The sequence below is a fragment of the Mastomys coucha genome, unplaced genomic scaffold (assembly GCF_008632895.1).
Source record: "Mastomys coucha isolate ucsf_1 unplaced genomic scaffold, UCSF_Mcou_1 pScaffold22, whole genome shotgun sequence".
Taxonomy (NCBI): domain Eukaryota; kingdom Metazoa; phylum Chordata; class Mammalia; order Rodentia; family Muridae; genus Mastomys; species Mastomys coucha.
This window is the reverse complement of record NW_022196905.1, coordinates 111,289,245-111,305,293: the sequence shown is the minus strand read 5'-3', so window position 1 is coordinate 111,305,293 and position 16,049 is coordinate 111,289,245. Positions and strand designations below refer to the sequence as shown.

The 16,049-nt window shown below is 47.4% G+C and overlaps 1 protein-coding gene across 5 annotated transcripts in view; it reads right to left on the bottom strand.

Annotated features, from left to right (window-relative positions):
* The window catches only part of Nos1 (nitric oxide synthase 1), a 175,176-nt gene that overhangs the window by 22,168 nt on the left and 136,959 nt on the right, over positions 1 to 16,049 (bottom strand). For all 5 annotated transcript variants that reach the window (XM_031337634.1, XM_031337632.1, XM_031337635.1 and 2 more), the window contains 4 exons: positions 15,707 to 15,823; positions 11,914 to 12,088; positions 9,741 to 9,879; positions 8,973 to 9,051 (listed from right to left, as the gene is read on the bottom strand). In XM_031337634.1, coding sequence (XP_031193494.1) covers positions 8,973 to 9,051; positions 9,741 to 9,879; positions 11,914 to 12,088; positions 15,707 to 15,823 — 510 coding nt within the window. The remainder of the gene's footprint in view (positions 1 to 8,972; positions 9,052 to 9,740; positions 9,880 to 11,913; positions 12,089 to 15,706; positions 15,824 to 16,049) is intronic.

Below are 16,049 nucleotides of genomic sequence, written 5' to 3'. Positions count from 1 at the left end.
GCTAGGTCCCAGGCAGCCCCTTGCCTGCTAGGTCCCAGGCAGCCCCTTGCCTGCTAGGTCCCAGGCAGTCCTTATATTCAGAAATGAGCTCAATCTAGACTACAGGTGAAACCAGTTTCCATCTGCCCAAAGAAATAATTTTTCTCACTTCTGGTGGGAAGACGTGCAGACTACTCGAGACCTAACATCACCCAGCACACGGGAGCCTCTAGGTTCACCAAAGAATGAAAAAGGTCACAGCTAGCAAATAAGATACGCAAAGTGTGATTATTTTGGTCCATTAAGAAATCTTAAGGCTGTGGCTGGAGAGCAGCTAAGAGTGTTGGCTGTTCTTCCAGAGGACCAGGTTCAATTCTCAGCACCTACAGGTTGGCTCACAACCATCTGTAACTCCAGGCCCAGGGGCTCCTCCCCTCTTCTGCAGATGGCTCAGTGGTTAAAGTGCTTGCTTTGCAAACAAGAGTACAAGATTCACATGTCCCAAACCCACTGAATATGAGGTAGGTGTGGTTATTGATTTTTAGCTTCAGAAAGTGGGGATATGGGACCTCTGGAGCAAACTGCTTAGCAAGAGTCTCAGGGAGAGCTCTGCGTTTGATGGAGAGATTCTGCCTCGAAGAATATGGTGAACAGAGTCCCAATATTAACCTGGTGCCTCTGTGTACATGCAGACATATATGTATACATGAACCCTGTACATGTGCACAGGTGTGCACATGAAAAGAAGAAAATGAATAAAATTGTCTTAGGACAGATCTACTGCATTTGACAAAATATCTACAGATCTAGGTATGGGTTAGCAATGCTATATGGGTTAGTCTGCAACCAGGCCAGTCTCTTCTTAGGCGAGCCTGCATTTGGTCGAGTCTGCACTTGAGTAGGTTTGTACCTGGGTGAGCCTGCACCTGAGTGAGTCTACACCTGGAAGAGTTTGCACCTAGGTGAGTCTGAACCTGCGGGAGTATGCACCTATTAAGTCTGTACCTAGGTGACTTGCACCTGGACGAGTCTGCGCCAGGTGAACGTGCACCTGGGCGAGTCTGCGCCAGGTGAGCCTGTACCTGGGGCGAGTCTGCACTTGGGTGAGTCTGCACCTGGTGAGCTTGCACCTGGGCAAGCCTGCACTTGGGTGAGCCTGCACTTGGGTGAGTCTGCACCTGGGCAAGTCTGCGCTTGGGTGAGTCTGTGCCCGGTGAGCCTGCACTTGGGCGAGTCTGCACCTGGGCGAGTGTCTGCACTTGGGCGAGTCTGCACTCTGAGCTGCAGGATGCCATAGTTCTCCAGACCTTGTTCTTTCTTCCTTGCCAACTGGTCTCAGTGGAGGGAGAGGCTCGTGTTCTCCACATGTAAATCACACTTGAATAGACCAAGAGCACTTGCTATTTAGGGATGTTTTTGGCACAACCAAGAGCCCCTTTGTGCTACGAATAGCCACCGATATTAAAAATAGCTAAACTGGCACAAATCTCTGTGTGTAAGTGGGGTGGGGAGAGCGTGAAGCATTTCTTGAAGCCTGGCACCCTGTTTGTGACATGGTGGACAGCTTGGGAGGCTTTATTGTGTGTTCCTAGGGTTGGGTTGTCCCTTTCCTCTCCCAAGAGGGTCTTGTACTTTCTGGGAGTACTGAGCTTGTCAGTTTCAGCGTTTCTCTAGCTCTGATCAGCCTTTGGTTCCTGGGAGTAAAGACATCACACACCACTGGAGTGACAAGAAGAGTTTAGCAGAAGACACCAACCAGCAGGGGGCGCCACAAGGCCTCTAAGTCAGGAGCCTGCTGCTCAAGCCCAGTTAAGTTCTCAAAAGGCTTTCAAGGCAATTTGCATTTTCTTCCCTGTGTCAGAACTTGTTGCCAATGGCAAGGCCAAGGACCTGAACCTGCTGACCTGGTTGACTCTCGGTGGCTTCCCCAAAGCCCCTGTGTTCTTGCTTGTGATCCAGCAGTACAGAAGGGGACAGGATACGGCCAACACATGCCTGGAAGGTGGGTCCAGGTGCCATGACAGACAGGAATTTGCACGAGATGACTTCTCAAGTGACTAGCTAGGCATGGGTCTCACGGACCATCCCAAGCACCAATTACAATCACCCTCAATTCAGCTGCATTTTTTTATGTTCATTAAGCTTTGGGGTAGAGATTTTTTTCTTCCCCCTTTCTTCATTCATTCACTTACTTCCTCCTCCTGTCCCTTTCCAGACAGAGGACCTCACACCGGAGCTCAGGCTGGCCTAGAGCTCATTATGTAGTGCAGACTGGCTTTGAACTCTCGCCTCAGCGTGCCAAGTGCTAAGATTATAGGTGTGAACCACAACCCATATGGTCCATTGAGAAGCTGTGGGGGAGAAGGGCCATTTTGGAAGCAGTAACTAGTCAGGCCTTGTATTCCTCTCTCCTCACAGTCTGTCCTGTGTCTGGCTCATTTCTTTCAGATACAGAAGTGTCACTTACATGTACTCAGATACACACACACATTCAAAGACAGACAGACAGACACACAACTACAGTGGTTCAGATAGGTTCACAGGTGAGACAAGAATTGCCTAATGCCCCATGTTAAATAGAAAACTCTAAATATCTAATAGCTCTATTCTACCAGAAGGATAATGAGAGCCATGAGCTAGCCACCCTTAGCAAGGCCTGGTCCCCGATACACAGAGATGGAGCTTTAGGCACTGGGGGGAGAGGGAGGGGAGAGGAGGGCTGGATGTCTTATTCTCACTGAGGAGTCACTTGAAGGTCTGAGAGAGGTCAGGGGAGTGGATGTGCGGCGGCAGGGGGTGGCAGGAGGGAAACAGTGGGTGAGGGTGGCCGCTCTGTGGGCTGGTGTTTGATCATACTGAGGAGTTAGTACACGAACAGCCCCGCTCAGGGCGATCTAGAGGGAGGGACAGCATGTAGGAAAGGGGAAACACTGTTTTTCTTTGTCCCTTTGTCTTTTACATGGCAGTGCCTTTCTATGTTGTCCAAATTCCCTTCAAACTCACTGTATAGTCCAGGCTGACTCTGAATGAATGATATATGCTAAGGTGATCAGGAACTCAGTCCTCTTGACTCAGCATTCTGAGGTACTAAAATTAAAGGTATGTGCCACCGTGCCTGACCATGTAGTTTGAGAGAGGTGATGGGTGGATCCCAGGGACCTCTCCCTGACCTGTGTGACCCCAGGGACTTCTCCATGACTTGTGTGACCCCAGGAATCTCTCTATGACCTGTGTGACCTCAGGAATCTCTCTATGACCTGTGTGACCCCAGGAATCTCTCCATGACCTGTGTGACCCCAGGAATCTCTTTATGATCTGTGTGACCCCAGGAATCTATGATCTGTGGGACCCCAGGAATCTCTCCATGACCTGTGTGACCCCAGGGACCTCTCCCTGACCTGTGTGACCTCAGGGACATCTCCATGACCTGTGTGACCCGAAGAATCTCTCTCTGACCTGTGTGACCCCAGGGACCTTTCCATGACTTGTGTGACCTCAGGGACTTCTCCATGACTTGTGTGACCCCAGGAATCTCTCTATGACCTATATGATCCCAGGAATCTCTCTGTGACCTCTGTGACCCCAGGGACCTCTTTATGACTGGTCCAGCAAAGATTTCAGAGAATCCCCTTTGGTCTGTAGAAACCACTGCAGGCTACGAAGCTGAGAGCTCATCTGCTTCAACTAACATTTTTAAAAGATTTTTTGGGGCTGCTTTATACAGAAAAAACAAAACAGGGATTCTTAGGCTGGGGAGATACATTGGAGTATTTGTACATTGATTTCATGTGCTTGCCATGAAAGCAGAGGGCCTGAGTTCAAATTTCCCCTTGGAAGTGAAAAGCTGCAGGAGGTAGTATGCATCTATAATCCTACAGCTGGAGAGAAGAATGCCTGGGGCTCACCAATCAGCAGTTTAGTTGAATCAATGCTCTTCAAGTTCAGTGAGAGAACATTCCAAAAATAAGGCTGAGAATGACTGAGGGGCATTCTATCTATCACCTTGGGTCTCTATACACATATGTACACACATGCACATACAGACACACATGTGCACACATGCACACCTGTACACTTACACATGCACACAGATACAAGCATGTACACATATACATATGAACACATATGAACACACATGCACACACATGTACACGGGCACACATAGGTATACATATGTGTACCCCATGAAGACATAAAGATCTCTCTATTGGGATACTCTCTGTCCACTGAAAATTCTCTTGGTGCCCACGAGTTAGCTCTTCCCTCCCTAGGCATCCTTGTTCTTCTCTGAAGTCCACTCTCTTTAGCGAGAAATCTCAGTCTTTCGTCCTTTCTCCTCCTCCTGACTTCTAGAATGTTCTGTCTCTACCCTGCCCACACTCACCCCAGCACACCACTTGTACACATTGCTTTTCCTAATTATTGTTGCCTGTACCACAAGATTCATTTCGGGGCAGGATGCCTAGTGGGGTCGCTCTGTGCGGGTCGCCCGGCAAAGGCCCTTTTCTTCCTTCTTGGCCCTTTGCTTGTAAGGATTGCTAGGGGGATACACATTTCCAGATCTTGTTTATGGTTCCCTAGGCCAGAGAGCCATCCCTTTGGCCTTGGCAGGTGGATAAGTTATGCTTCTCCTCTCAAAAAATTAAACTCTATAAAGCATTATCTTTGTTTTTGTTTTTGTTTTTTTGAGACAGGGTTTCTCTGTGTAGCCCTGGCTGTTCTGGAACTCACTCTGTAGACCAGGCTGGCCTCAAACTCAGAAATCCGCCTGCCTCTGCCTCCCAAGTGCTGGGAATAAAGGCATGTACCACCACTGCCTGGCTTATAAAGCATTAATCTTAAAAAACCATAATTAGCTGGGCAGTGGTGGCGCATGCCTTTAATCCCAGCACTTAGGAGGCAGAGGCAGGTGGATTTCTGAGTTCGAGGCCAGCGTGGTCTACAGAGTGAGTTCCAGGACAGCCAGGGCTACACAGAGAAACCCTGTCTTGAAAAACAAAACAAACAAACAAACAAAAAACCCAAAAAACAAAACAAAACAAACAAACAAACAAACAAACCATATTTAGTTATTTTTATTTTATGTGTATGTGGATGGCTGTTTTGTCTCCATGTACATTTGTGTGCCACATGCTTGCCTGGGCCCACATAGGCCATAAGAGGGCACCAGATCCCCTGGAACTGGAATTATATGCAGTTGTGAGCCACTATATGGGTGCTGGGTGTCAAACTCAAGTCTTTTAGAAGAACAGCCAGGACTCTTCACCACTGGGCTATTGCTTCAGGCTGCAAAGTGACATTATTTTAAAGAGATAGGCACACTTTGTTCCTTTCTCTGCTAATTCACAACTGTTTTAACTCAACTCCAGCTCCTAACATTGGTTGGAATATTCTTTTGTTAATAACGCATTGCCAGAGTCAGGTCCCTCCTGGCAGTGGATGGGGACAGATTCGAAGGCCATTTGCCAGTTTCCTTGCTGCCTAAGAACCATGCTCCAGGGGGGACTCCCCACACACTGGCTTTTCAGCAACCATGGCTCCTTAGTAAGCTTAAAACCTCTTTTCTAACAGTCCCTCTCTATCAGATGTCCCTATGCACCTAATGCTACATTTAACTGATTGTTCAAAGATATTAGACACCTAATATATGCCGTTAATGCCTGAGTCTTTGAGAGACAGTTCAAGAGGCTCGGGGCTCTGTCCTATTGACCTCTTTAATCAAAGGCTTGCAAGGGCATACAGGAAGCATGCATGCCAAATTTGCAGGTGACATGAGAAAGCTGGGAGGAACAAGGAGTGTGACTGGATCCTGTACTGTGCCAGCATCTTCAGGAGGCTCATTTGCAATGGTCACAGCAGCCTGGCAAATGTGATGGCGGCCATCTGGGAGTCATTTGGTATGGCAGTCAAATAACCAGGTCAGCGTGACCTTGGAAAAGTGGCTGGCATTTTCTCAGAGTCACTTCTCATATCTAACATGTGAGATATGTTATAATATATGTTATAATACAATATAACGTGTGTTATAATAAATTGTGGCCTTTGCTTCCTGGGCTGGCATGGGTGAGAAACTCCCCAGAGGGCTCGGCTCGGTGCATGGAAGACAGAATATACTACATATGAGCGGGCGAGCTTGCTGCCAGTATTTTAAGAAAACCACTTATTTTTATTTTGTCTATGAATGTTTCAAATGCATACATGCTCACTGCTGCCCAAGGAGGCCAGAAGGGGAAGCCAAATCTCTTAGAAATGGAGTACAGTTGCAGGCAGTCACATGGATGCTGGGAACTGAACCAGAGTCTTCTGTAAGAGCAGCCAGTGCTTTTAACCACTGAGCCATCTCTCGCCAGTTTTCCACCGTCTACCCAGTGACTTTTCCAAAGCCACACAGTTTGTGTGTGAAAGAGCTGAGGTCTGGCTGGAGAGATGGCTCAGTGGGTAAGAGTGCTGACTGCTCTTCCGAAGGTCCTGAGTTCAAATCCCAGCAGCTACATGGTGGCTCATAACCATCTGTAATGAGATCTAACATCCTCTTCTTGCACATCTGAAAACAGCTACAGTGTACTTATGTATAATAATAAATAAATCTTTGGGCCTGAATGAGCGGGGTTGACCAGAGCAAGAGGGGCTAACCGAAGACCTCAGGAGTGAGCAGAGGTCCTAAAAATTCAATTCCCCATAAGCACATGAAGGCTCACAACCATCTGTTCAGCTATAGTGTACCCATATACATAAAATGAATAAATCTTTAAAAAAAAAAAGAGCTGGGGTCAGTGCCTCAGTCTGCGAAAAAGAATTTGAAAGATCTACTTGGTTGTAACAACAACAACAACAACGGAAAAAATCCCTGAGAGGGACTGAGTGCAGAGACTTGAAAAATTACTTATACAGTGCCTGCATGGCAGGTGATATTAGTTCGTCCTGTTTAGACTGGTGATGGCAGGAACTGGGCCAGCACGGATGTGGGTGGGGATCATGTAAATTCTCCTGGTGCTAGTGGGGTCTGAGAGTGGTGTTTCCAGTGGACAGCAAGAACCCTGTGATTAAATCCCAAAGCTCAGGGATTCATATATTAAGCAGAGCAGCTTGGAGGCTCTGAGACCCAAAGGCCAGCGTCCTTGGCCATTCAAGCCTCTCATTAGGAAGAAGTGAATTTGTTTTGGATGCCACTGAATAGGGCTAACTGGGTTTTATGGCAAGGGCTAAGACTTAAAATATAGTTCAGTGGTCCAGAACTTGATTACTGTGCGCAAGACCTCAGGCTCAAGACCCAGCATCACATAAAACAAAAGCCACAACTCCAGGCTGGCTCAGAGGGTAAGAGCACTGACTGCTCTTCCGAAGGTCCTGAGTTTGGATCCCAGCAACCACATGGGAGCTCACAACCACCCGTAATGAGATCTGACGCCCTCTTCTGGTGCGTCTGAATTCAGCTACAGTGAATTACATCAGAGCAAGCGGGTCAGCAGAGATCCTGAGTTCAATTCCCAGCAGCCACACACATGATAGCTCATGGCCATCGGTACAGCTACAGTGTACTCATACACATAAAATAAATAAATAAATAAATAAAAGCCACAACTCCAAGTGCAACATACTTTATATCGGCTAGCAAGGTGTTTGGCTACAATAGCTGTTAAGACATTTGGCTATGTTGGGTAGTAAGATAATTTCGAGGGCTGGGGAGATGGCTCAGTGGGTAAAAGCATTTACTGTACAAGCCTAAGAGTTCAGATTTCTACAAGCCACATAAAAGACTAGAAAGATGGCACTGGTGGCCATCAGAGAGGATCCAGGTTTAGTTCCCAGCACTCCCATGGTGGCTCACAATCACCTTTAACTCCAGTTTGCAGGGATCTGACAGTCTTCTGGCCTTGGCAAGCATTGCACTTAGCAGGTCTCACACACACACACACACACACACACACACACACACACACACACAACAATGACAAAACCAAATAAATGCAGAGCACATGTATCTGAAAACCTAGCATCCCTGTAGGAAGAGACAGGAGGGTCTACAAAAGCTCCAGGGGCCAGATCTTTCTGACTTATGCAGCTGTGAAGAGACCCTGTCCTAAACAAGGTGGGAGGTGAAGATGGCCACCCAAAGGCTGTCCTCCAACCTCCCTAAGCATGTTGTAATGTGTGCATGCAATGTCTTATAGCACATTGGCTTTGAGCTGCTCTGCAGGGCAGGCAGCTGCTTTTGCAGACCCTAGAGCAGTGAGTGGTTCTCAAACCTTCCTAGCGCTGAGACCCTGAAATATAGTTCCTCATGTTGTCATGACCCCCAACCAGAAATATGTTTGTTGCTACCTTGTAACTGAAAAATTGCTACCATTATGAATTGTAATGAACATATCTGTGTTTTCAATGGTCCAAAGTGACTCCTGTGAAAGGGTCATTTGATAACCCACTCCCAGCCAAAAGGAGTCCCATCCCACAGTTTGAGATCCATTGTCCTACACAAAAATAACCCACAGTAAGAAATTACTTGGATAGGGCGGAGAGATGGCTCAGCAGTTAAGAGCACTGACTCCTCTTCTAGAGGTCCTGAGTTCAATTCCCAGCAACCACATGATGGCTCACAACCATCTGTAATGGGATCTGATGCCTTCTTTGGGTGTGTCTGAAGAGAGCAATGTACTCACATACATTAAATAAATAAATACATCTTAAAAAAAAAAAGAAAAGAAAATACTTGGGCTAAGCACTTTCTGATGGAGATGCTGCCCAAAGAGAACATTTGCTTATTTCACAAGTGACCCTGTGCTAGATCACCCTGAAGCCCATTTTCTTTGTCTACCTCTCCTTTGTCCCTGTCTCTGCTTGGGAGCACAGGGAAAGGAAGGTAGGAATCCCAGGACCTGGTGGGAGGAGACTGCATCAGCTTGCAGCGGTCTCTGGGGTCTGAGTTCTCCTTCCTGACTACGGGTGGCAGTTGGGAGCAGAGGGGATTGTTGCTGAGAGCATCCAGGTATTCCTACCTGGACTTAGGGCTTTGCAGGTTTTGGCGGCTGAGGAGTCGAGCGGCCGAGACTCGCTTTTTATGAACATTAGAAAGACCTGTGGGGAGAGAAATAATGGTTGCTATGAAGGTGGGGGTTTAAATAACGGTCCACAAAGCCTTCTCTGCTTTGGGTATGTGTGTGCACATATGTGTATATGTGTAATAGTATGTACACAGGGGCATGTGTGTAGGTGTGTATTAGCCAGAGAATAACTGGGGCTGTCATTGTTTAGGTGTTGTGTGTGAGCCGATCTTTTGAGACAGGGTCTCTCACTGGCCTGGAGCCGGCCAGCTAGGCTAGCTTGGCAGGTGAGTAAGCCCCAAGATTCTCTTGCCTTTTCATCCCCAGTGTTGGGGTTACAAGTCTGTGCCAACCATGGCTGGCTCTTTCATGGGTCCTGGGGAATTGAACTTAGTGTCTGCAAAGCCTTTACTTTGCCAACTGAGCCACTCACCAGACCCCTCTACAGGGCTTCCTCTGGAGTATAAGGGATGACAGAAGGGGGCAGACATTGGTGGGACTCTGTGAGGTGGTTATAGACACTGAACCAAATGCCAAAGTTGAGGATGCAGAGGGGCTCCCGGCTGCACAGACCCCACATGTGGGGATGGAAGCGTGGCCTTGCATCTCTTAAAGGGGGACCAGAATGACACAGCCACCGTCCCCACCCCCACCCCCGAGGGGAGCTCTCCAGCCCCACCCTCCCCAAGGTTACAATAGTGTCCCAAAGAACGTGTCAGGTACCTTGAGTCAGCTCTGGAGCTTCTGCCACATACGTGAGGCGGAATTTGTTCCTTTTCCAGCTGCGGTCATTGCTAATGAGGGAGTTGTTCGCCTTCTCAATGTTGACATCATCGCCCACGCAGAACACATCACAGGCTGCCTGTGGTCCACAGAGAGTTATCCTAGATGTTATATCAGTTATCCTAGGTAGTTCTCCCCAGGAGCTCCAAGTCATGGCACAGAAGTCTCCCTCCCTCCCTCCCTCTCTTTCTCTCTCCTCTTCTCATTCCCTCCTCTCTTTCTCCACCCATTAATCCAGATGCCCATTCTTCCTTCCACCATCCACCCACCAGCCCATTCACTCATTCATTGACCTACCCACTCTTTCATCTACCTAGCTATCTGTCCATCTACCTACCAACCCCTTTTTCCTTCCATCCATCTATATATCCATCAACTCATCCATCATCCATCTATCCACCATCTACCCATCCATTGTCCATCTACCATCTATTTATCCATCCATTATCTATCTACCATCTATCCATCCATCCATCCATCCATCCACCTCCAGCCATTTACCTTTCTCCTTATTCATCTATTTGCCCACCTCCACCTAATCTTCCACCCACCTACTTATTCATACATCCATTCATCTACCCCCACCCACCTGTCTACCCCACCCATCTGTCACCCTACATTTTGAGTAGTGACTTGAGGGCCTTACTTCTACTGAAGACACATCCAGGATGACATTGATTACTAAATCCCACGTGCCCAGAGGCTTAACATTAAAAAGCAAAGTAAATACCATAGAACTTCTTTCATCTTCTTCAAAAGGTTTAAAACAATTATATAAAGCTAGTACAAACTGTCTGGATACACATTTTTCACCTGTTTTTTTTTTTTTTTTGTTTCTTTTTTGGTCAAAGCTCCTTTATCAGCAAACAAGAATCCTAAGAGCTACTGCTCAGAGCCATTAGTAAACATTTTCTGAGACAGGTTCAGAAAGGTCTTTAACATTTGGACTCTCCTCAGCCTCTCCAATAATGGAGACGGAGACATAAACAACCATGGGACTACTTTTCAGTGAAATTTAGAGTTTTCAAACATAGGTTTTATTATTATTTGGCTGTGTGCTGATTTACAAACAGTTGCCAGGCCATGTTCATCACCAGAAAAACAGAAAAGCAAAATATTGTACTGGGAATATTATTTGACCACAAAAAGGGGTAAGGTGGTGACCCATGCGGATGAACCTTAAAAACTTTAGAATAAGGGGAAGAAGCCTGCTGTGAAACATCACCTGGTATTGGATTTCACCCCTAGGAAATGAACAAGAAGGAAAGTCTACAGACGCAGAAATGAGTGACAGCTCAGGTTGGGGATGGGATGGGAGACCAGGAGCAATGGTTCTCAACCTGTGTGGGGGCCGGGGTCCACAAATCAGGTGCTTAGGACTCAGCAGCAAAATCACGGTTATTTAGTAGCAATGAAATAATTTTACAGTTGGGGGTCACCATGACCTGAGGAACTGTATTAAAGGGTCGCAGCATTAGGAAGGTTAAAAACCACGGCTTTAGGCTTTTCAGGGTTCTAACCTCTGGGATGCTCTGTCAAGGCTGGCTGATGAGCTGAGGAGAGACAGCTCTCTCAGAGGTGAATGAACCCGCAACCATCCCGGTTCTCTATGTCTGGGTGGAAGTCCAAGGACAGGTTTACAGACATGGCTCCCCCTTGTAACCCATAGAGCCTTGGCCCTAAGGGTCCCCTTTAGCCTTTTGTACAAGCTCAATGACAGAAGCTGGCGGGACCTTTCCTCCTGGGGCTGCCAATGAAGACAGAGTCCAGGGCAGTGAACAGGACAGAGAGTAAAAGCCACAGGGCTGGTGTTCAGTGCCCCCAGGATTCTGAGTGGAAAATGTGTGAGTTGAGGTCACTCAGGTTCACTGAAGCTCGGTCCTGGCTGTGTGTACTGGGGAAAGCCCGTCCTCCCTGCTCACCCCCCTCTCCTTCATTTTCCTTATAGTCTTCTATAGTCCTCCCTCCTTTCTTCTTTCCCTTTTTTTCTCCCTTCCCCTCACCTCCCTTCCTTTCCCATGCTGGCCAAGCAGCCATTGAGCCATCTCACCACAGAGCCTCCCACTCTCCCATGGACATCTTGGTACTGTCTGGGGTATAGTGGGTCCCATACCTTGAAGACTTTCTTGGCCCAGGTCCTGAAAGCTTCTTCTTGCCCACAGAGCTCATCCCCTTCTCTCATCTTCAGAATTCTCTCCCCTCCCAGCTCCTCCAGGAGGGTATCCACTGCATGCCCAAAGGCACAGAAGTGGGGGTATGCCCGAGAGCCCAGGCCGAAGACTGAGAACCTGTCCAGGAGACAAGAGAAGGTCTGTGATGGGGGATGCGGAGTGTGGGAGGTGGGTGGGGGTTGGGTCTGGTAACATGGGCTGATTAGTGTTACTGTGAAATTCATGTGAGTCTTGAACCCCTTATGGGACTGTATGTTGAAACAGGAGTTTTAAGGAAGTGATCAAGGTTAGTAAGAGTCCTATAGAGTCAATTTCCTCTCCTCCTCTGCCCCTTTTCTCCAACAGGAAGGAAGTCACTGACAAGTTAGTACGAGAAGCCAGCAGGAACCCACCTCTTGCTGAACACCAAGCTTTCAGAACTATGAAAACACACTTTTGCATGAAAGGATGACTTCAGCTGCAAGAAGGGCTCTTAAGGCCCTTTCTCTTGGTCTCTAATAGCGATTGCTGCTTCCAGAGAAAGCTCTAGTGGTTTCTGAGGAGGGAGGGTGAGGAGGACAGCGAGCAGGAAACATGGGCTGTTGGATGGATGCTCCTCTATTCGTTAGATCCCCGACAGAAAAGAATCTCAGTGGGATGAGACTGTCTCAGTTTGGGACAAATCAATTTGTTTTAAGGATGACAGAAAGAATTCTAATAGACCGCTGTAGACCTTTGAATATAGCATCTCCCTCAGACATGTGACTCCTGTGCTTACCAGCCTTGGATCAGGTGGCTGACTCATGACCACACTTCTGGATGGACTGAGGGGCCCACGCCACAGTCACTGGGAGAATCGTGTTTCCATGACAGTTGCTACTTTTGAGTACAAAGTTTCTATTTTAAACCTCGAAACCAACAGGTGACTAAGTTCTCATCTGCAGGGCCAGACAGCAAAGATACATAAGATTTCAAAGTTGAAGGTGCCTTGTGGAGGGGGTGGGGCGGTTGGGGGGTGGTGGTGTTTAGACAGGAAAAAATCAAATGCCTGCATATTTTTAATGGCTGAAATCAAAATATCACCATAATAATGAAGTACAATTATTTTTGGTTTGTGTGCTTCTGCGTATGGAGGACAGATGTCAACTTTAAGTGTTGTGTCTCCAAACAGCATTGGGGAGGGAGGGGCAGGACTGCTCACTGGGACTTGAACATCCCTCCCGTCTCTTGGTTACAGCTGCATACAGCCAGCCTTGCTTCCATGCCTGCTTCTCACCTAGGTGTTAGGGGTGGAACTCAGGTTCTCAAACTTGTGTGATTGAGCCCTCAACATGCTCCTGAGTAAAATTCTTTAAATACAAATCCACCAATGGGAAGAAGGGAGGCTTTTGGGGGGGGGGGTCATCAGGATGGAGAGGGATAGAATTTTGCCTAAGATATAAAGGTAATACTAAAATTATGTTCTGATATCAAAATCTAAGAGCTGTTCCACATTATAAGCAAGACCTGATGCAGACCATAGGCTTTGGCTGATAAAGATGTGGCCATGTCCATTGGCATGGGATGCTGGTGTTAGGAAAGGCTGTGTGTGGGGATGTGGAGAGAGACAAGATGTTTTCCTGCTTTCTATTCAATTTCAATGCCAGCCTATAGCTGTTTTAAAGATACAGTGTTGGGTTAGGGAGACAGCCCAGTCAGTGGGCAAAGTGTTCATAAGGACCAGACTTCGGATTTCTAGAACCCACATCACTCTGGTAGTATGTGCCCATAATCCCAGAATTCCTGTAGCCAGAAAAGAGGTAGAAACAGGAAGCTCAGTGTGTCAGCCAGGTTGGCATATGCAGACATGAAAAGAGACCCTGTTTCAAATGAGGTAGAAAAGGTGGTCCCACATGTGAAGGTCCCAGCCTCCTGCCTGGCTTTATAAACACCCCAGTCTTTGAAGGAGCTTTGCTGTGCTGGTTAGGAAATGAATTGAAGTGAGCAGTATATAAAAGAGAAGGAGATCACTTAATACAGACTGGAACCAGAGAAGTGAGAGTGCAGAGAGCACAGATGATGGGAAGTAAATGATGAGAAGAACAAGTAAATGATGCTGGTGAAGGGATGTGAGAAAATTAGGAGCAGATGGGCAAGTAACAGGACTTAACAGACACATTAGCTGAAGAGGCCAGAATAGGGCTAGAGAGATCTTCAGCAGTAGGTACACTGGCTGTTCTCCCAGAGGACCTGGGTTTGGCCCCCAACACCCACATGGCTGCTCACAACTGTATATAATTCCATTTCCAGGAGACTTTCCTCTGATCTCTACATGTACCTGTATGCAACATCACACACACACACAAACACACACGCACACACACATACATACACACACATACGCACACATGTCGAATACACGTACAAAACAGGAAAGACTGTAAAAACAGACACAGTTCTTCAGTCTATGAGCTCTATGTCCTGTACCCCCCGAGTCTGGCTTTGAGGAGTCATTAAGAAGGCTCATCTGCAGCGCACGCCTTTAATCCCAGCACTTGGGAGGCAGAGGCAGGTGGATTTCTGAGTTCAAGGCTAGCCTGGTTTATAGAATGAGTTCCAGGACAGTCAGGGCTATACCGAGGAACCCTGTCTTGAAAAACAAACAAACAAACAAAAAAAAAACCAACAAAAAAAGAAGGCTCATCTGCCTCTTGCCCCCTTGCTCCCCTTCCCTTCCCCCTCCTTCACGTGGCCATGGCCGGCCTCCACCTCTCTACTCTCTCCTTCTCTCTGCCTTTCTCTGCCTCTGCTACCCCCTTAATGCCCCTCCCCATGCCCTAAAAGAACTCTATTCTATACTTAAAAAAAAGAAATAAAGAAAAAAGAAGGCTCATCTATCTGGTCAAGGTGAGAGAAGTCCATGTCTAGGTCTGGATGGTAGATCAACAGGGCATTGGCCTTATCTTGACCGTTATCCAGGACAAGGCTCCACATCCTTATTTTACCTCTCCAAATACTAAACTGCACATACATTGAACCCCCAGTGCTTGTCTTTGTTACACATCCTCCCCACAATGTCTCATGGAATGTGACTCTGCTTAGGAAAGATGGAGTCTCAGAGTAGTTTTCAAATCTGACTTCATAGTAGAGGCCGTTGGCTGGGCTTAGAAGAAAAGAAGGCCACAGCAGGCCCAGTTCTAGACCAACTGTAGAATCTCTTCATGTCAGGCTTAGGCATCACACTGGTAGATTGAAAACAACCCCCCAACCCCCTGGATGCAGGTGGTTTTATTTTGTTTGAATCTCCTAATGTAGCCCAGGCTGGCCTTGAACTTGCCATCTTTCTGCCTCAGCTTCTCAAGTGCTGGGACTACAAATGTGCACAGCCATGCATGGGTCATTCTGGGTGATTCTAATGCACACCCAGGGTTGAGAAACACTAAGTTGCCATAGCGGAGGTCTCTCCAGAGATGTTCACTCTGTATAAAATGTGTCGACTTGAAAAAGCTGCATCTGGAGACTTCTGCCCTTCAGTGCAGACAGTGAGTGGGTGGGCCTTAGTGATAGGCTCTGGGAGGGAGTTAGAGGAAGAAGCATCAGAGGTTGTTAAGCACAAGCATCCTCACATATGGGAACCAGGTAGTGTGTGTTAGAGAGGGAGAGGCCCCAGAGGAAGAGAAGAACACCTCAGAATTCTCCAGAACAAAGAACCACCTTGCAGATGGCCGCTCTCTCTAAGATCCTTTATCAACTTCAGTCCCTGGAGCCTTTGCTTACCTCACATTGGCCAGGGGTCCAGTACTTTCAAAGTTGTCTCTGAGGTCCGGTCCGTCACCTGATGACTTACGGGAGTCAGAATAGGAGGAGACGCTGTTGAATCGGACCTTGTAGCTCCTGTGACAGAGGAATGGGCAGCTGTGAGTTCTCTTGCAGGACCCCCGCCCCCCTGGCCAGCTCCCACTCTGGATCTTCAACTTATTGGTCCTGCTTCTAGAACCTTCTCTCCAGTGTTGATTATTATATTTATTATATCACATCTCTGGACTCTTTGAGAATTCATCAGCTTACCCTTAACTCATCACAATGATAGCCACCTGTGGTGGTTTGAATAGGTATTGCC